Source organism: Ambystoma mexicanum, chromosome 4q (assembly GCF_040938575.1).
Source record: "Ambystoma mexicanum isolate Mex_15411 chromosome 4q, UKY_AmexF1_1, whole genome shotgun sequence".
NCBI lineage: Eukaryota > Metazoa > Chordata > Amphibia > Caudata > Ambystomatidae > Ambystoma > Ambystoma mexicanum.
Window position 1 is genome coordinate 48,186,082 of NC_090928.1, and position 22,046 is coordinate 48,208,127.

The 22,046-nt window shown below is 43.6% G+C and overlaps 1 protein-coding gene across 6 annotated transcripts in view; it reads right to left on the bottom strand.

Annotated features, from left to right (window-relative positions):
• Positions 1-22,046, bottom strand: part of ERMARD (ER membrane associated RNA degradation) — a 1,617,289-nt gene that overhangs the window by 902,421 nt on the left and 692,822 nt on the right. For all 6 annotated transcript variants that reach the window (XM_069607434.1, XM_069607436.1, XM_069607435.1 and 3 more), the window contains one exon: positions 5,089-5,225. In XM_069607434.1, the coding sequence (XP_069463535.1) occupies positions 5,089-5,225 (137 nt within the window). The remainder of the gene's footprint in view (positions 1-5,088; positions 5,226-22,046) is intronic.

The following is a 22,046-nucleotide window of genomic DNA, read 5'->3' on the forward strand; positions in this document are numbered from 1 at the left end:
ATCATCTACTTCAAGGGTTCGCAATAGATGGATATTCTCTATATCTTGTATGGATAATGGAGTTGGCAACGGTTTCTCTTTTCTTGGTCGATATTGTTGAACTTGGGTGGCAAAGAATTTCTTTAGTTTTAATTTCCTTGTAAATTTAAACAGGTCAATCTGTATTTGGATTTGATCATATCTATACGTAGGGGCAAAGGAAAGGCCTTTATTAAGTAGTTTAATTTCGTCTGCTGTTAGTTCTTTGGATGAGATGTTCATTACGAGGTCGTTACTGGGTTTGTTCCTGTAGCTAGCCGAGCCCTGGCTCTTGTCAGACGTCTGTAATCCTCTAAAGCATCTGGATTTCCGCTGCCTTGAAGCCCCCCTCCCTTCCTCTCCTCTGGTTAGTATTGGTTTGGGGTGTGTTGATGGAATTGTCTGAAAACGGACTTGTTTGGTGTTGGTGAGTCTATTTCCTTTTTTGTAACGTCTTATCTGGTTAAAAAAACCTGAACCTTCAGTATTCCGATCTGCTTCCCTTGGTTCCTCTTTATCAGTCTCGGAATCCACATCAGAGCGACCAGGTGAGGTATTAGGTGTACTTTTACTTAGAAGATGGTTTAGACAGTTTATTATATTTTTCTTGAAAGGTATAAACCTTGTGTTCGCGATAATCTCGTTCATCTCGATAGAATTTGCGTACTTTCCGTATCTTAATCTCATCTTGGTATTCCATGAGTATTTTGTGCATTTTATTGAAATTTTTCTCCTTAGTTGTCTCTAATGCTTGTGTTTCTTTGATTTCTTTTATAATGAGATCTATTTGTTCCTTTGCTCATTTCTGTTCCCTTGTAGCATGTTCAATAAGGATTTCAATCATTTTAGTAGAGCTAGTGTTGAGATTCTTTTCCCAGTCTTCCGCTAAGTCTTTGTCCTCATCTTTTGAGAAATCAGGGAAGATCAGTATCCTTAGGCCTCGAGGTATGAATCCATTTTCTAAATAGTTCTTCAGGGAAATGATTTCCCAGAATTTATCAATTTCTTTTTTTGAAATTCTAATTTAATACATTTGTATCTCAGGTCTTCTCTTCTAGGTACTGAGGATTGGAATCCATGTGTGGTGTCTCCTCTTTTGGAGAAGATTTGTAGCATCCTTTTCCCCGATTCAAAATATATTGGGCCATACCAGAATTTAGGCAGCACAGAGAGTTGGTTACTTCAGAAACAGATTAAGCCACACTGGTGGGGTTTTGTTTTGTACCAACTATGACAACGTTTCCATGCGCCTGGTTAAGTATTACAATTCAAAAAGGTGTCGCAGTTGATGTGGGGCAAAAAGGGGCTTTTGACCCCTACCCCTTGAGAAAACAGTTGAAGAAAAAATGCTCCACACTTGAGGAACTGCGCCACAACGTTTTTGGATGTAGCATTATTTGGTCTACGAGTACAATATTTGAATTGTTTTGCCGCGTTCCATTCAAACGCTGTTTAGCGTATTAAGTATTCCACCATGCTAGGATAGTATCCAGTATTTACATGGACACTTTCTTAAAAATAATTATTAATTTGTATAATTGAGGTCATTTTAATTTCGGGTATTTCACTATTGTAGGATTTTCTACTTAGGCATATAGCTTCAATAATACGCAACGTAGTAGACTTTGATAATATTGGACTTCTTAAATGATGAGTCACGAAAATTTACTGTCTAAAATGTGATATGTTGGCATGAATCTTAATAGGGGGATTTAACCCATGACTTTCTGTTCTACTGAATTGAAAACTTTTGATTTGGAATATAGGTAAGGCCTCCATGGGCACACTACTATATCAATTACTTTAAGTAAGAATGACATTTTTGTCTAAATAATAATAGACACTGACCTACGAGTATGTACTAATGCGTTGTTTTTTACCTTTGTGCTTTCTTTTTACTTACCTTGAACCTCCTCCCCTTCACCCCTCCTTATTTTTCTGTGACTACTTTTAATTCTTTGCTTTCATGGTTTGCTTTTGTATTTGTTTGACTGTGCACTATGATCTCTGATACATGTTTTTCATTGTGAATTTGGCTACACACTTACTAGTTTTTCACTGATTTGAAAAAGACACTGGTGTGTCGAAACACGTGTTATCCAAAAGGGCATTATAATCAATACATTTCAGTTTCCACAAAAACGTTGTGGCGCAGTTCCTCAAGTGTGCAGCATTTTTTCTTCAACTGTTTTCTCAAGGGGTAGGGGTCAAAAGCCCCTTTTTGCCCCACATCAACTGCAACACCTTTTTGAATTGTAATACTTAACCAGGCGCATGGAAATGTTGTCATCGTTGGTACAAAACCCCACCAGTGTGGCTTAAGTGTAGATTCTGCCTTCACTTACTTCAGGGCTAGAATCTGAATCACTTGAACACCATATATTCCCATCGCATTGATCCAGATCCCAATTTGCACCAGCAGTTGCAATCACTGCTGCCACCTTATGTTTGTTTACCTTGCCCCTACGCTTCCTATACTTATATTTAGCTACCCTGACAGCTGCTCTTTCAGAAATATTTTGATATGTAGAGGTCTTGTCATGCCAGATTTCTATCTAAAATTGCTACATCAGAGAAATGTGTTTCTCTGCTGCTAATTCTTTCTCCAAAAGCAATACATCTGCTTCTAATGCTACATTCCTCTGATGCATTCTCCTGTAAGTATTCAGAAGGACCCAGCCCTGCCTCCCTAGTGCAGCAAATTAATTCCCCTTCAGCACTGAAACCTGATGTAAACAAAACAGAACATCTTCGCGTTCAGCGCTGTTCAAAGACTCATCCCACAGCTAATTTAAACCAGCAGCACAAACCCACTCTTTACCTAATTAATCGTACGGACCTTCAGTGCAACCAGGAATAATATCACAATAATGTTTGCCAGAGGAAGAACTCTTATCTCACTTCTTAAACAAAGAATGCATAATGACAGCAATTTTCAACTGTCAATCTCCTACGAATGTACTGCTGTCGAAATTAAGTCACTCAAACCTATCGCACACAAAAAGCACCTATCAACAAAGCCAGGCTCTCACTTCAAAGAAAGAGAAACATAAATGCAACATAAATCTTGCGTTTCAAGGTACATTGAAAGGCAATGATTTACACACACACACTCAGCTAGTTTATGAAATGGCTCTTTATGGCCGTTTATTACATAAATAAATAAATGTAACAGAAAACACTACATTAAAAGGTTAATTATACATCACTGTAAAAGCGCCAGCCATGGAACTCCTCATCTCTACCAAATCTGCACTGGGAAACTCCAAACCAGGTGAACGGAGATTTGTGTTTATCAGGAAATCGAAAGCGAAACATATATCCTTTCCCCAAAGCTTCCTCTGATCTCCTAATCTGGTACTTTCCCATTTAAACCTCCCATTCAAGGAAGATTCATACCATAACACTTCGAAGATAACTCATCTTAGTAGGCCTTGTTTTTTGACCAGTCATTAAAACTCTAATAGGTTGAGACCAAGAAAACCGTAGCAGCGTGCAGTATAAATCCCAAGAATTTAACACCCACAAGATACCAAAGATTTTACAATCAAAGATGAACTTTTGGAGAGTCAATTTTCTGTCAATGAGCCCCTGCGCAAGCTTAGATTCCAATGCCATGTTGGTGCCTATCTTTCCCATAGGGGTTTGCAATGGTCTAATGCTTTTTGAAATGTCTAAAAACATGGAGTCTGTATGAAATGCATTCTGGGTGCGCTCAAAAAAGCAATGGACATTTTCCTCAAATGTTAGTGAAAGCTGCATTTGAAGGTGAGCTCTGAATACTGTTTTCATTCTTTGAATCACAAGAAAAACATGCTTTTTTCATCTATGTTAGTCTGCAGTGCTTCAAGGACTGTTTTGCCTGATAACGTTGCAGGGGCCGAAAGCAAGCTATGTTGTCTTTCGTGCTCCCATGAGAAAGGGAAGTGCAGTGGAGTTTTCCATATGACATTGTGGCCGAAATGCACATGGAGGCTTGCAACAGGTGAACTTTCTGGAAAAATACTATCCTGCATTTGTGGTATGGACTTGAATCAAAGATGGACTGATGCCCAAGTCCTAAGGGAAGCTAAAAATCTGTTCATCCTACCATTTCTGTTCCCACTCTTATAAATTGTAATCCTTTTGTGACTAAACAATTAGAGTACTTCAAGTTGGTCTCAAGTCTTCTGATGGAGCCTCAGCTGTTAGAGTACGTGAAGAATGTCCAGAGAGGCCCCAAGTTCACATTAGGAATCTGTGGCAAACATAAATGCCTGAAAGGGAAGAAAACTAAGGGATCTCCAATAGAGAGATGGACACGGTCCACTTAACAGAGGAGTTCCAACTTGACAGCTGCAAAAACCCAAACCAGCAATGACTGATGTTGAGTGTCCAAAGAGCAATGACTCTGCAGATGCATTTGTGCCCCTCTCATATAAAGCCTTGCTTATGTGACAACTAGAAAGAAGGACGCCATCAGTTCCAGAGCTCTTTAAATGTCTGTCAATGCTGCCTCCTATGTGGAATTGCATATCACAGAACAGATGGCAAATATTTACTGGACCCTTTCTTGGGGAAGGTACGCCCTCTGCAAACTGGTGTAAAGAAAATGCTGAGTAGGAATAATTTCTTGAAATTGAGATCGGACCAGTGCAAAAACTAACTTTTTAGTGATTTGTAGGGACATGAGCAGCCCCTCCGCAGTTGGTGTCAAAGAAGCTAGTCATCCAAGTATGGCATAATCAGCTATATGCAACCTTTAGCTCGCCAGTTGATTTGAACTGCAGCTTGCATAAGCCCTTACAAGTAGTCTCAATGGTGAGGGATCACAAGTGTGGTAGTGAACATCAAGAGAGCCACAGTAAGGGCACGGGAGGATATCTCAGGGGCAACACGTTTGTCTTTTAAGCAAGACAACACAGAGCAATACTGGTTTGAATTCCGGTCTGGCGTTTAGCGACTAGTCTCCAGTATTAATCGTGTAACGAAAGATTAATTAATAAGAAAAAACGATAACCCATCTCAGATATAACAGAGTAAAACAGATACATGTCATCTATGATGCATGGTTTTAAACAAGGTACTCACCTGAAAAAAAGTCAATTTCTTTTAAATTACTGAAGGTTAAATAGGGTCTGTGTGTCAAAGAAGCTTTCAGTGGCATATGGTAAATTTTTAGAAGTTGCCCCAGTCCGACTGTTAGTAACAGAAGCATAGAACAATACCTAGTTTGGAGAGATGGGGCAGAAAGAAGACAAAATACTGAGTTATGAAACATGTTTTGTATATTGATATCATTTCTTCTTGATATCTCAAATTACTTTCTTTTGAAATATTTCAGCACATTGTGGACATAAATTTAAACAATCAAAAAACTTAACATGACATCAAGAATATAAAGTGTCAAACAAAACATGAAAGGAGGGAACACAGTCATTTAAGATAGGTATCTGCAAACCTTGAAAATGTAAACTAGATGAATCTTTGTGAAATAATTGGTTTCTTTCTAGATGAAATCTTGTATATGTGGCTGAAAATCCAATTGCAAAAATCTATCTGCCTTTCCTTCATAATCTTTAATCATACTGTTTGCTAGCGAGCTGACTGAGGGTAGGCTCTTAGCACCCATTTTTGTATTTGCATTTATTTAGTAGTAAGGACGTAATTTCTAGCAAACATAGGCTCCACCGTCTGTAACATATGTTCTGTGACAGAACATATATTTTTTGTGTACGCTCACCTGGTATCCACGGGGACGTCACTCAGCCTGTTCTGACCTCTTACGACTTCGAACCCTTCCCTGGAGGCTATTCGACTGGAGACTGGGCCTGAAACACAGGATTGGTAGAGTTTAACTCCCTATTGGCTCTGTGTGCTTGAACCCCTTCTTCCCCGGGGTCCAACACTTCCCTTTGATCCACAGCTCACCTTGTTTTCTTGGATAGTGTGCTCTCCGTCCTGCTTTCAGCACACGGGCGCGTTGATTGATGCGGGCTCGTTGCTGCCTAGTTACTTCACTGGCAAGAGTCCGACAGGTAAGTATAATGAGTCTTTTGAACAGTTCTCTAACTTTTTTCCTTTCCTTCCTTAGATGATGGCCGGTGTCCGGGGATGGCGGCGTGCTGCTGAGATGAGTAGCGCTGAAGGTGAGTGAGAGCGCGATGCGCGATGCACCCCTTTCGTATTTGTATTGAACTGAGTTCTTTTTCTGTGTCTTTTAGGTGCTGCAACGTTTTCAGCGTGGATGCCGGTTATGAAGAACAAATGCGGTGGGTAAGCGCGGTATGAGGCGCCTCTAGATGTTTCCATGCTAACCTGGAGTGTCTTTTCCCTCTTGCAGATGGATGAGAAGTTCCGGAGATAGAGTTCCCCCAGAGCGGCTGGGATTCAGGTAAGCGTTTAAAGCTCGTACAGTATTTAAAAATAAGCAAAGATTTTCAGAATGCTTACTAATGCCTTTTTTCTGTTCTTTTCCCTTTTCCATAGGAAGCGGCGTGCCGGGATGGGAATGACACCCCCGAAGATGCCTGCAGAACAGAAGGACCGATGAATGATGGGCAGAAGCGCCGCAAGGTAAGGCTGTTCCTAACGGTGTTCTTGTTCTTGCAGGAGCTGAGCGCAGAAGAAAGATGCAGGCCTACTGGAGACCGATCGAACACGGTGAGTGTCACGCTGCAGGTGCAGAAAACGCAAAGCATGTTTCTCAGCATGGGTGTGGCTTAGTCTCTGGGTATCCCAGGTGTCTCTGGGCTGAACCACACCCAAAAGACTAGACTGCACATGCAGTTCTGGGAACCAAAATATGTGGGGGCATCCATCTTGTCCCCATCAATGCACTACAAGTCCAATCCCCAATGTTATCCTATGGGAGTGAGTGAGTCTGGTGCCACAAGCGCCAAGTCTGACTCCAAGTGGGTCTTTGGAGGGATGGAGAGGCCCTTGAGGGCCATGTAGGTGATCGTGGCCTGGCTACAGCCTGACATCTTGGAGGGCTGGGGACATGAGAGGCAGGAATCATGACAGCTTGTCATTATTCATCGACCCTGGAAACTATGGTGGAGATGGAAGAGGGGTTAACCGGAGAAGAAATGAAAGCAGCATTCTAGTCGCGCACGTTGCGGTGCATACAAATACGCGTCAAAATATACGGGAGGGAAAGCCCAAAATGAGCTCAGGACAAAGGGCTATCAATAACAAAAACACACAAGGGGGCTTGTCCTGACTTAAACAGTCAAAGCTAATTGCAATTAGTTCGGATGCAAATAAAATTAGATGTATATCTGTTCTCCTGTTATATCTTTTATTTATACATATCCAGGGGAAAGATGAGGAAGCACCAAGGAGAAGAGATATATATACCACAAACACTTGGTTAATATGAAACTGGGAGTGTTTTTTATTTATTTTACTCTCCTCAGTTAAATGTACACTTCTACATACATAGAAATTGCATGGACCCATAAATCATACAGAGATTATGTTATACAATTCAACAAAGCAAAAACAGATTGATGCATAAATGTATCAACAGGTGCCATTCATAGAAGGAAGCCTATATGTACACAGATTTCTTAGCATGTTAAGTACATTCCATGTTCTTCTCATTAAACACCTTAGATGGATGAAAGGTAAAATAGCACTTATCCCTCAATTAAATGGGAAATACGCGTCACACAGAGGCAACGATGCGTTGCAATCCTCCGTACTCTATCGGGTTTACACGCTGTGTTCTCCGTCCAGTTTTGCTGGTGGCTCTGTTTATTCCTTGCTTACCTACGTCTCCCCTGTCTTCTCTCCCCGCAAGCCTCATTTCCTCAGACCACCTTTACTGTGGCTCGGTCCCCCTTTGCCTGCTCTAACTGCTCATTCCCACTTCTGCTTTCCTCCGCTCCTCGTTCGCACGGAGCCTCTTGCTTACTCGCCGTCTCTGTGTTCCGCCTTCGGGTCCCTTGCCCTCGGCAGAGTCTGAGCCTTACCTTCCAACCTTTCTCACCCTTACTCTGACCATGTTGATTTCACGGAGTTACTCTGCTGTGACACACCAAGAAGAATTAGCACCAGTGCCTTTCGGGAATTGTGGTCCCTGCCTTCTTGACATACGGCGTCGTGACACACCAAGAAGAGATTTCACCAGTGCCTTCTGGGAGTTGTGGTCCCTGCCTTCCTGACCTACGGCGTTACCTGCCTTCAAGATCTGCAGCCTATAATCCATCCCAGGGTTTTTCAGCTTCGCTTTTCTCTGGCCGTGGGGTGGGCCCCCTGGAGGTCCCACTGCTGAGCAGGCTTCTAGTAGGCAGGTTGGCCTCCGGCAGGGCTCGTCCTAAGACTCTTCACAAAAAGTCGGATCTCGCTTGGAGAGTTAGAAGGGAGATATCTTCTGAAGACTCATCAGACGACGCACAGACAGGTGAGGAGGAGGTGGAGGATGGGTCAAAGGATTTGATATTGGTTTGTTCATCACGCAATCCTGAGAATTTTACAGACGGCGGAGGCACTCACCAGGCAGGGTGCCTTTACAATTTTGCAATGACTGTCTGGATAAGAGTAGACAACCTGGTGCAAGGTATTGTCCCTGCAACACAGACCAGGGAAAATGTCTAGGGAACAGAACATAAAAGAGATGGGCATTTAGGATCTGATAACTACAGAACCAAGACCCAGTAAACCATACCAAGTGCTGTGTCTCAGCGTGTGAAATATTCCGCTGCTAGTTAGTACATTCTATTCAAAGAAATAGTCCTCTGGTAAAAATCATGCTTCAATGGAAAGTGCGAAAACTGAAATATGAATTTAATTTGAAGACAGGATCAGTGGTCCAACGTATTGAGGACATTTAAAAGTCCTCTATAAGGGACACCATCAATCTCTTTCACAACTCATCTTGTGCTGTCCAAATCAATCCAACCAAGTTCAACTCACAAACCTCAGACTACTGGTGGCAAGTTTGATGATCTACGCTACAACCTATTGGATCAATGGGTCTAGTAAACCTTTGGTAGAATCAGATTTGTTTAAATTGATTTGGACAGCACAAGAGGAGTTGCGAATCAGGAAGAGGTGTAGGATGGCAGGTGTCAGTGATGCAGTCAGCAAGGTAATGGAGAGCCATCTAGCGTGGTATCAGTATGAGGAAGTGGGAGACAATCTGGGAAAGTTGTAGCAGATACATGTAGCAAATATGAGAACTTTATTTTGGGGAGCAAAGGAGTAGTGGGAAGACTTAGGATTCCACTGTAGCAGTGGTGCAGTTGTCTGAAGACCAATGTAGAGATCTGAGTTTTTATTGAGTTGTGAGTGAGGTGTGGGAGGGACTTTGTGTTGCAGAAGTTAATCCTCTGCATTGGCTATGATGAACTGATATGAGTTTAATGATACTGCCAAATAGGCCAGCAAGGTTGCGAGCCATGCGTGAATGAGAAGATGAGGAGGAAAGGTGATGGGCAGGGGAAGTTAACATTGAAGGTACAGAGAAAGAAAGATTACTTTCATCTTGTAGGAATCTAACATTAGGCAGCATTGCACAACCCAGCGATGAATGGTGGTGGAGCAGCTAGTTATATGGTCACAAATAGCAGGGGTTATGCTAGTTTATTGTGATTATACACCACACACCACTGCCATTTTTATGGTCTTCAGGCGCTCTGTTGGATCTGAAAAGGAAGGAGGGCTTAGTGGGATAAAGAGAGAAAGCGCTAGAGACCTTTGATGTACTGTTGGTAGTTTCAGTTCAGAAAAACTACTAGTCACTGTTTGCTTGGTTTGCTTTTAGTTGGTAAGGGTTAGCTGGTGTTTGTTGTATGAGTGTGTGTGGGATGATCTGTGTATAATTGGTTTCGTTTTCTGTACTGTTATTTTTAGGTGGGTGTTGCCGAGTGTGTGCATTTTGTGGTGGGTGGAGGTTTCTGCTGAAGTAGAGGTATGTGTGTGTTTTGTTTTGTGTTTGACAGTGAGTATGCAAGATATTGTAAAGTTTTTAGTAGGGTTAGTTAGTGATTTTAGTAGTCTGTGCCCTTCTGTGCAGTGGTTATGTTGGTTTGGCAGGGTTCATATTCTTCGATGGTGATCTGTGATAAAAAATGCTTAATTTCGGTGTGGCATACAGATTTCGGTTTGTTAGGTTTTGGTAGTTTTGGGTGTTTCTCTTGTTTTGTATTGGTAGTTTTCCTTCTACAATGTTTCCTGTTTAGCTTGGTGAGTTAAAGAGACATGTTCGTATTTCCTTAGGAGTGAGTGCCAACGTTTTGCTGAGATGCAGGAGAATGTTGATCCACCAAATTTCCGCTTCAAGTATTGCTATGGTTCGAGGCGAATGTCGTTGCTGGAACTTAGTGTTCTGTTTGGTTTGTAAATGCAGATTTTTACCTATTTTACGTTGCCTGGAACCTATCGCTATATCCAAGAAACATTTGGCGAATACGAGAAAGGGGCCTAAGACTAGATAGAAGTGCAAAAAGTAATGATGAAATTAGTTGAGCCGATTTCTAAACATCTCATGACTGTAAAGGTAAACATTGTAATAATCTTACGACTGTAAACAATGTTAAACAGCATTATACATGCAATTTCATAAATGAACTGATGTTTTTATAGTTAAGGGTGGAGGAAAATAGTTGTGTAATGATTTTAGCCAGTTCTTCTTTTAGCTTTTATCATTATGAAATTGTGCTATAAAATTGATAATGTAGTGAGTGAATTATGAGGTTATGTTCGATTTTTTTTTTAGATTGTGTCTAATGGTTGTGCATGTTGTGGATTTTTTGATAATCCGAAATAAAGAATTTACCTACCTACCTACATGAATCCCGCGTCTTGGCCGTGTATTGCTCTGTGGGTTATACAGAGTGATTTGAAGAAAACTATTTTTTTAACTTGCTGCCAATGTTGGGTTCTCAGTGCTGGTGTGATGTGTTCTTTCTTAGTGAGTCTGTAGAGTAGTATTGCTGCTGCGCTTTGTATTCGCTGTAGTTTTTTGGTAAGGAAGTCCGTCATTCCGAGATGGATGCTGTTGGCATAATCTGTTTTTGCGATGACGAGGATGATGATGGTGAAGGGTGAAGGAGAAAAAGCTCTGGCTATCATTAACAAAGAGGTTTTTGCGAGAGCAGAAGGATGAGAAGGTGTAGCGGGTGAACATACTGTCGTGGAAAAATGAGCACTGACCATTCCGGGGGGATTCGTGAACAATTTATTAGTAAAAAACAAACAGGACAAAACAAACCAACGACAGTACGAGACTTCGGTGCAAGTAAGAACTCTTCCCCCCCCCTCCCTCCGAGCACCGCTCTCATATACCCAAAGGAACACATGCTTTTCAATGGAAGGGCTGTTTCAGAGAGGGCAAGGAATCATACTGAAACAATGTTGCAAGCAGGGAACAAAGCCCCACTACACAAGTCTTTGATAGCAGCGGCGTTCGTACATGTAAGACAGTGTTATCAGAGAGAACAGCATAGCATGGTACATTTAGTGAAATTGAATATACTCCTCAAAGATTCACACACACTCACACAAGCAAGATACAGGGTTTAAACACAACAGTTTGCCGTATCTGTTCAATATTATAATACAGTAATGTGCACAGGGAGTATGTAAAATGTTCACTTCCAAACCTTCTCCTACATTACTCTTTACTCGTGACGAACATCCACAGGAAAGGGTGCAAAGGCAGATGTGTTAGAGTACCATGAAAGAGAGAGAGCGAGAGAGAAAGAGAATTGTGACAGAGGAGGGAGTGACAGAAGGTGGAGAGACATGCAGTGGTCAAATTAATGATTGCAGAAAGCTTTGCTCTGCTTATTGAAATAGTAATGTATTACCATGTTAGTTCCATTTTGTCCGTAACCTTTGTACGTACCCATGTTATTTATTATTATTTTGGTATTTATTGAGCGCTGACCTAGCTTCGAGAAGCAACGGAGCGCTTTGCAGAGGACTGCACCAATAAAGAAGTATAAGAAGTGCTGTACAGAGGTGTACAACATTACAGATGCACAACGGAGTGCTTTTCAGTGGTAACAACAGAACAGATACACAGCAGCGGTAGGATATATAAGGGGACAGAGGAGGGGTACAGCTGTGGCGGGGAGGAGAGGGGCGGGCAGCATCTAGAAAATCAGGTGGGGCGAGGGGCGACGTGATGGCCTAGATGTTGAGGGGGAGAGATTACTTGAAGAGGTGGGTCTTGAGTTATTTTCTGAATTGTATGAGCGTGGGGGCAAGTCTGATGCCGAATGGGAGGAGGTTCGATAGTCTTGGGATGCAGTCGCAGTCAGGGAACACACCATGCTTCGACGCAGTGAGGGAACACATTAAATGGCTCTCACAAACTCTCATGGCACGTGAACAGGAAAAGAGTAAGGCAGAGAGGACCTGGGAGAAATATCCGACTATAGGCAATAAAGCCTCCTGGAAAGCCTTGGATAAGATATATAGCAAAGAAATTTGCGAGGCCAAGTGATGCTACTATGATACCCAGATAGTGAATTCAAAAAACAACACAAAAATAATTAAGGGACTAGAAAAGCCTAAAGCTCAACTTAACCCTTTTGTTCTGACCAAGGAAGACTGTTCTGTGGTGCAAAAAGCATTTGCAACAAAGATGCAGCTTGCACAAGCTAGAATTGTAGAAAACCGTGCTAAAATGGAAGGGATACATTGGAAAGGAGAAATGGGGCAAATTGTAAATACTGCTGGATCCGATTTTGCATTCCAGAATGTAGATACTCCTGGTATGGTCCTTTTACTAAAGACTATGAGGCCTACAACGTGCCCAGGAGATATCTTCCCAGTAAAGATAATATTGGAAAAAACTGAAATCTTTGCGCCTTTCCTGGTACGCTTTACGAATGCTACCTTCAAGCACAGGGAAGTCCCTGATTGCTGAAAAAGGGTGGTGGTTACCCCATTGTTAAAAAAGCCAGGGCAAGACCCTCGGAATTATGACAATATGAGACCCATCAACAATGTACCATATCTGCTAAAAATCATCTATAAAGTAGCAACCATGCAGCTACAAGATTATTTAGAGATTAATAAGGTACTTCATGGAAAACAATCCGGTTTCAGAGCCCATCATGGCACTGAAAGTGCCTTGTTGGATCTCCAGACAGGGATATTGGCTATTGTGGATAACAGCGAGTCGGGGCTGCTGATGTATATCGGGCGATCAGCAGCTTTCGGCTTGGTGAATCACGACCTTCTACTAAAAAGGAAAGGAGAAGTGGGACATTGTTCGGAAGCGGTCACTGAATGGATGAACTCGTTCCTTAGCAACAGGATGTCAAAAGTCCACTGGGGAGAGGAAAGCTCTGAATCAGAATATATAAAGTATGGAGTTCCTCAGGGGGCCTATCTGTCCCCTGCACCGTTTAATGTGTTTTGTTGTCCTTTGGCGACCTCCTAGAGGAGTTGGGCATCCGCTTTACCAACTACGCGGATGATAGCCAGCTTGTCATGGAATTGAGCGGGGACTATAGTAGACACGCAGAGGAGATCTCCCACGTGTACAAATCAATCAGTGCATGGATGTTGGAAAATGGATTATGTGTAAATGGATCCAAGACCGAGTTCCTTGTGTTTGGGTCCAGCCAATCAAGAGCAAAATTGAGTGCAGATTATACAAGTTTTTATTTCAAACAGCATTTGATCCAGGTTTCAACAGAGGTCAGGACGTGGTGTTTTGTGATTGAGTCCTCATTAAGTTCTGATGCTCATACTAATAGCACCGTAAAAAAAGCACAATACCACGTGAGACTACTTAGGCTGATCAAGCCTTTTCTTTCCCAGGCCAACTGTACTACACTAGCAAGAGCTGTGCTTATGCCTAGGCTGGATTACTGTAATGCCATTTTAGCAGGGGCTAAATAAAAGATGCAGGTACTAAAAAATGATGCAGTTCGCATTGTTAAAGACAGTCCTAGAGGCGCTTCTGTTAATGAACACAGAAGAGATCTTCATTGGTTAGCCATTGATGAGAGAATTGTCTTCAAGGTCAGTACCATCACCCATAAATGTTTGTATGGCTTAGCCCCGGTTTACCGTTGAGATTGTATCCAATTGAAGCACTCTACGAGGATTACCAGATCAAGCAATACAATGCTTCTCTGATTTCCCCATGCTAAAAGAGCTAGGGTTAATGGTCGCTCTTTTCCAGCAGTGGCTGCAGCGACATGGAATAAATTGCCAGTGGAATTGAGAATGATTCCAGATCTGCACACTTTCTGGTAGCGCTTGAAAACAATTTTGTTTAAAAAATAAATACGATGGGTGGAACACACGGGCACGGAAATAGCGGAGAGTGAGTGGCAAGACTTATGGGCTCAGATTCCGAAACTCACTAGATCACTCCAGATCCGGGAGATGTGGCTTAAGTTAATGTATCAATGGCACCTAACACCGGTTAGACTAAACAAGATGTTTGTGCGCCCCTCGCAACTATACTGGAGGGAGTGTGGGGGGAGAGGATCTGGGGCGCATATATGGTGGGAATGCCCGAAACTGATCACCTTCTGGGACTATATTCAACAGGCCGTGGATCAAGTTCTGGGGCTCAAGGAGAGGGGGAACATGGGACTCAATATGTTAGGCTTAAACTGGGAATTGGCGGACCTCCCGACGAAATCGGCCCGCAAGATCTATGTCATCATGATGATGTCTGCAGCAATGGTCCTGGCGCGCAAGTGGAAGTCGAAGGAACCCCCCCTTTGACTGTGAGTGGGTAGAGAAAATTTGGTCAGTCATTGCAGTGGAATGGCTTACATACTCCATCCAGGGTCATCACATGAAGTTTGTTACGGATTGGGCAGCTCTGCTAGTGTTCTTGAAGGGAGGGTCCCGTAGAGCCTGGTGCCCCAAGAGCATGACACTACTCGGCATTATACCCGCCAGGAGGACTCCGATCCTGGCATCTGAGGAAACTTGAACTGACTATGGGCTCTTCTGATCGGCTTATTTGTGGACAAAAACTTTACGTTGAATCCCGGAAGGGGACAAAGCTGGATTTACTGCACCTGGATAGGGTAGGGGGTAAAAGGGAAGGGGGGTCGTTGGGTTATGGGTTTTGTTTGATCTAGTTTTCCTAATTGAGTGGTTCTTGTTTATATAAAATGTTAATAAAAATCAAGTTGAAAAATAAATAAATACGCTCCCTTCTCCACGGTCCGTTTGCCTTGGCAATCTTTCTGCACCCTGATGCCTGCGGGCTCTGGCGTATTATAAAAAGATAAAATAAAATAAGTGTAGGCAGAGAAGGCTTTTTTTCTGGGCCTTTCCTTTTTGCAGTGGCGGATTTCAAGTATGCACATGTCCTGGCTTCATCCACGAGGTAACTGGGTGATTTGTGGGAGCCAGTGAAAGTTGATAAGGGATGGGGTGATGTAGTCATATCTGCGTAGAGGCCGCGTGTAGGACACGTCTCATGGATACAAGGGAGAATGTTGGGAGGCCTTTGAGGAGTGCATTGCTACCATCTAGGTGGGATAGGACCAATGGTTGAACAGTGGATCTATAGCTGTCCGGAGGGAGGAAGGGTTTGGTACCTCACAGGAGGGAGAGCTGATAATAAGCTGTCTGAGTTTTCTTAGCTATGTGTGTCTTGAAGGAGAGGTGTTTGTCGATGTGGAACCAGAGGGAATTTGCGCAGGAGGTCAGCTAGGGTGTGAAGCCCTCAGAGTTCATGGTTGATAGCCAGGTCTGTATGTCTGGGTGTTCGGTGTTGTTGTTGAGGAGTAGTAATTTGGTCTTGGAGGGGCTTGGCTTCAAGTATGCACTGGACATCCAAGAATGGATCAGCGAGAGGCAGGTTTTGAGCTGATGGATGTCCTTGATGTAGTCGATCTTGAGGTGTAGCTTTGTGTCGTCTACCAATTGGATGTGGATTTTATGTGTGGCTAGGAGGGCTCCCAGCGGCTCTATGCATAGATTGAAGATCACTGGGGAGAGCATGGAATCCTGCAGGACTCCACAGATGACGGGTAGCATTGGTGATCTAGAGTCCATCTGAACAAACTGCTTGCGGTTGGCAAGGTAGGGCTTAAACCAATGTAGGACAAGGTTGCTGATCCCATGCGCCAATGTCGGTGTTTCGATGGAGTTGGGTATGGCAGGGTTGAGTAGCGGGTTGACGCACTGCTTGACCGCTTTGATGAGGGCTCTGCTTTTGTTGTCGGCTTCTGCTATGGTATTCTGATAGTTGGAGGCCTTGGCTATGTTAATTAGTTGTCGGCGGGTTGCTCAGAGTTATTTGAGGAGCGCAAGGTTAGATGCAGTCCTGGAGCGGCACCAGGTTATCTCGTTTGCTGATGACTATTTCGCTGAGGTTGAGTTTTTGTGTACCAGGGTGCTGACGTTTTCGGTTTGCAGGTGCATTGTTTCAGAGGCAAATGTTGGTCGATGGAGCCCGAGAGGGTGGCATTGAGTGCTTCTAGTAGAGAGTCACAGTTCGGTTGGGGGTGTTCGGTCCATGTAGGGTGTAGGTTGGCGAGGTCTGTCAAGGCCGCAAACATGACATCTGGGTGCGCCAAGCTGGGAATTGTACTTAAGTCTTGCCCCACCTGTGCTGTGTGCTGGTAATTTATATTTTCACATAGTAAAGTACAGGCAAAGCTCAGCTGCTTCCCCTTTCATGACCTGGAACTCCCTGCTCTGAGCTCCTGCACCAGAGATCTGAGAGACACGCCAGTGTCCAGCTTCAGAGATGTTGCATCATCCGGCATCTGCCATGAAAGAATCTCAGGTGTACTATTCTTGTTTGGCGTTTACACGCCGATATTCAACGTTCTTGCACCATAGCCCTGAGAGACACTCTGGCATCTAATCTTCCTGTGAAATGTTTTGCCATTTGTTTCAAGTTAAGCATGTCTGTGAATCTCACCATTACAAATGCCTTACTGGTTCCTACATACAGCTTACTCGGACAAGAGATGGAAAAATGGACTCTCAGTGCTTCAGAAAGATCAGTACATTCACAGAAATCTCCCTAAGAATCGAAGGTTGCAGGGCCAGAGGTAAGTTAGTACCCATGTAAGTGTATGCCACGGTATGTGTGCTTGTATAGGGAATGTGGTGCAACATACCCAGACAAGTCTGCTTGTTCTTCCATAGATTACGGTGCTCCTGAACCAGCAGCAAGGCAAATCGTATACACAAGGAAAATTCAGCCTGTGAAGTAACAGGCACTGCTCAAAAAATGAAAAAAGAACTTAGCCAGTTTCTGTGTTGTTCTGTCCTGCTTTGATACAGACCAAATGTCCTGGTACTGCTAATGCTAAATGCTAGCCACCTAAACGCTAGCCAGGCTTAGTACTAACCCTCTGCACCATAATATGCCATGCCTTTGTGCTGAATATTGTTTGTGATATGCTAAAGTCCTAAAGAGAAAATAAGGTAATCATACCTTGTTTAAAACTGGTGCTCACAGTTGACCCTTGTCAGGGTTGCACAAATAGTTCAATTTGCTGATCAGTTATTTATCTATTCACCAAACAGATGGTCAAAAAACAGGTCATTCAAAGTTTCTCAAGAGAAATGTTTAATTCACATTTCGATTCTCATATCTTGATGTCACTCTTTTTAAGTGAGGCATCCCATGAATACGTGGGACTATTAGTGAGTTAGTACATATGCCTATGCATTTCGGTCTATGACCATCTTCAGGGCTGTACCAATATGTAATCTCACAACTCTGTATAATTATGTCAAGTAGGATAACACACAACATTTAAATTGAAAATGTATAGATGTAAATATGAAACACATACCCCAAGTAGATCCGGAATTTTTGATAATAAAAAGAAAAGAAAGACAGGAACAGGAATTATAATAATGCCTCAAAATAGACAAACCCATAATATTATGTCATTCACATTCACATCTTGTACCTTATGTGCTGTTAAAATTCTCCTGGAAAGTGTATATATTTCTCATATCGTCCAGTGCCGCTGTTAAATGCGAGATAGAGAATGACTGTCAATGTGCTGTGGAGTTCACGGGCGGTATAATCTCTGCGTTGTGTCTGGAACGCTTACCTGTGAGTCTAGTGGCAGCAGTCTGGACCGGGCGCATTCGCGTGTGAAAGCGAAATGCACGCAGGCTCTGATGCTTGACTAAAAAGTCCATGGCAACGAGGGCGGGCCGACGGGGAGCCGTGCAAACGCGGCTGCACGTACGCCTCTGGTCTCACCTCTACGCATGGATACACATAGAGGTGGGGCTGTCGCCATGGAAACAATTAGTGCTCGAGGTATCGAGTGCGTGCATATAAGTAAAATGCCTACTCAAACCGCGCGTTCACAATCGTGCTGTTTCCATAATATTCACACGATAAGTATATTTACGTCTCGATACTCGTGTTATTGTATGTTAGAATGCTATTGCAGCGTGTGCGTCGAGATGCACGCAAAATTGTGTGAATCAGAAGGGAAACAAAAATAAGGGTAAAGGGGGGGTCCCAGTGTTTACCACATTTTATATTGTGTCTGATCTAGACCTTTCCCCTCCACTTTTGTGTATTCCATATGTATCACTCATTTGCTCCCTCCCTTTGCCCTGTGGGCCCTTTGAAACAGTATGTACTTGCTTGCCTAACAAGCGACAGTAAAATAAAAAAAACTCGGACCCTCCTATGTAACTCTGCCACTTGCAAGTGGACCATCTTCCACATGAAGCTGTTACAGCAGAAGAGAAGCTGGATGCTCTTCAGGAACAGAGACTCCATCCATCTCTTCTTCTCCTCGAGGAGGACATCCAAAACCTGAAGGCCAGGGACGGACCTATTAGAAGTAGAAGGGAAACCCTAAAACCTGAGACAAAGGGCCTCATCTCAAGTTTGGCCTGAGCCCTTAAATGTGGTGGTAACGGTATTACCGCCGCATTTAAGGGCTGGGAAAATCACGAGTTGGGGGAAAAATGGCATTTTTACCTCTAGCTTTTTCCTGGAGGTAAAAATGACCTTTCGGGGATTTACTGCCCCACACCCAGCCGCCCCGCCCCCCACCCGCCGCAGCTCGTGATCTAGTGCAAATTGCACCCGACAGAGTTGCGGTAGCGCTATTAGCGTTGCCCGGTATCCCGTCGGTATTACCGCCCAACTCGTGATGAGGCCCAAAAACAGACTGTGTAAGGCAACTTCTACAAGACCACAAAAAGGGTTTAGGAAACCCAGGAAACTCATGCTGGAGAACTAAGGGGAAACTTGGTCCAGAACCTATCAGGAACATTTATTTGAACAATTTACTTCCCCAAGGGGCAATTGTCTTTTAACGTGCCAGAGACACAAACCGGTTCCTAGAGACAATATCCCTAAACTATTTTGTTTGGTGAAGACCAGGTTTGTTTCTTGTTTTGAAAATATGATGAAGAAGGCCTTACTTGGTGTTGTGAGTCCGCAAGTGGATAATTCAATGTAAATAAGTAAAGCTAAAACTTATCATGACACAAAATTTGTCAAAAAAAGCGTTAACAATGTTTAATATGGAGACAGAAAAAGTTTCTTGTTTTGCCCATCTATACATGTGTCCCTAATAAATTCTTGTTTCCAAGAGAAGTATAGTGTGTCTGGTCATTTTATCCCAGACACAGACATGACGGCACGCTATCAGCCGGTGTTATCACCAAGCTGTTTACTGCTCGCACCTTGTTCTCCTCCTCACTTCTTCCCTTGTGCCAACTTCTGCCCTCTCCCTAATTCCCTGCATCGAACTCGCACATAAGCTATGGCTTCGTCAGGAATCAAATGTCGGAGGGGCACGGAGGGGGGCCAAAGACAAAAGTAGGGGGGGCCACAGACAAAAGTGGGGGGGCCGCCTATGAAGGAAATGTGTGATGTCACAAGCACTCCTGCAGAGAAGCTTTTGTGCACACCAACTACCCACACCCCACAGCACCTCCCCCCGCACCCCTATCAGAATGCAGGCACAAAACTATTCAGTGACTAATGGCCTATCATTAGCAGTTTTGTGTGCTACATTCGGATAGAAGGGGCTGCAAGCTGCTCTTCACACTATGGAGGTCGCTGTGCAGAAGCCGGGCAGGGATACCTGAGAAGTGGCTCGTGCTCATGTTCATACCGCTGCCAGAATGCATACCAAGATCACTGCTAGCTTTGAGACAAAAGGAGAGTATTTGCTGTGTGATCCGCAGAAATTTGCCTTAGTGAGTGTCACAAAACACGACGAACAGAGAACACGCTCACTGCTCGCCTTAGGTAGGGGGGCCCAGGAATTCAGAGAGGGGGCACAGCTCCCCCCCCCCCCCCCCAAGTTCCCTCTAGCGACACCACTGCACATAAGTAATAAATAAGAAACCACTTACCTGCATTGTAACGATGCCCCTGCAGCTGCCTCAGAATCCCCTGTTACTCCGCCATTCCAATTGGTTTTGGTTGCAGTGTCAGTCACGGAAATAGAAAAGGGACGCTGCATGGAGCTCTGGGTGCCATTTTCATGGCTGCCATCTTAACTTTACTTTTATCCTTAAATACTTTGCCCCTTAGACCCTGGATGTTACCTGGAGCGGGGGGCATAATGTTGGCATGACAAGGCCCTTGAGGGCGAGCTATACCAGCTTGTAATGCCCTTAGACTTGGGTAATGACCCTCATGACTGGCAGGCTTTGATCTGGCAGTACAGCCTGTCACTTAGGGTTTTATTTGAATATTAGTGCCCTCAGAATGCACGCCCACATATCACAGAGTGTACATTCTGCTGCAAGCTCATGTTCCTTGCTTTCCATTTCCACCACCATCTTGCCTCACAACAGCCAGCCCCGCCTTGTCACATGCCTTTTTACGAACACTCCCCTCCAACTCCACCAGACCGATATCCCGAATAAAAACGTATGTGTTCCTGCCTCACCAGTGTCCCGTTTCCACTGAAGGAGCACCTTCAAACCTTCAAAAACAAGAAAGACCTTTTTTTTTTTATATAGCACACTATTTTGCTTCCTTGGTGACCATCTTTAGTTTGGATGAACTTTCCTTTTACAAATGTCTACTCACCATTGAACATCACTTTATGAAAGGATTCTCTTTAAGCGATTAGTAGTAGCATTCTTTTACTCAGAGATGCTGATGGTGATATTGGCCGGTGACCCTGATTTTAATGGCCCAGTGCCCACAGTAATAGCCCACGCTTCGCTCAGGGCAGTACCTCAGATCGGCAGATCATTACAACGCAGTCGGGAAGAGAGAAGGACTGGGTGTTATCGCCCCTTACCTTTGATTTGGACACTTAGCTGCGCCTCGCACCGAAGCATGCTTATGTGCTGTGGTAGCTCAGACAAAGGAGATGGAAAACTGGATATTTTCCAAAGGCGCTTGCTTTTATGAAACGAAAAGAAAATGCCTCACCGAGTCCTACTTCTAAAAGTGGAGGTCCCCTAATCTAGAAAATAAAAAAAAGCTGCTTGCCAGAATGTGTTACATAAATGAACCCTGTCATCCATCCAAACCTGTGCTACCTTGCTGGTTGTGCCTACCACTAAGAAATGAAACAAAAAGACTTAGCCTACAGAAGTTTTCTTACTCCCCTTTCTTGGCTTGTGCTGGATGGTGCTTGAGCCCCCTCATACCCAAATGTCCGTCTCTCTCTCTCTGATTTATTCAGTTCTGAAGGGTTTTAAAGACTCAGCCTTCTATAACGGTTAAAAAACAAAAGTTTAAATGTCTCTCACCTTGTTTGAGGGCCTATGACTGGTTACACAGTCCAACCAAAGTTCCTTGATTTTCTACAAAAAAGGGGGCTCCTGAACCCTCCCAGCAAAGCCTTTTTCAAGATAAGAAGTTTGTTGCTCAACTGTACAATTTAGCTCTGCAGATCCATCAATTCAGTTCTACCCCCTCCTGGGTTTTCGTTTACCTTCTTGTTTCTGGTGACCATTCGCTGGCTTTGGTATTCCAGTTCATCCCCTTTGACAGTTTCTCTCGCTCTCAGGTATCTGGTAACCTCTCATGGATTATTTGATTCAGGTTCACCCCCTAGGGGTGTTTCTCTTATTCTATGGCCTGAGGGTTATTGGTTTCTGCCTCAACCCCTCAGGATGTTTCTCTTAGT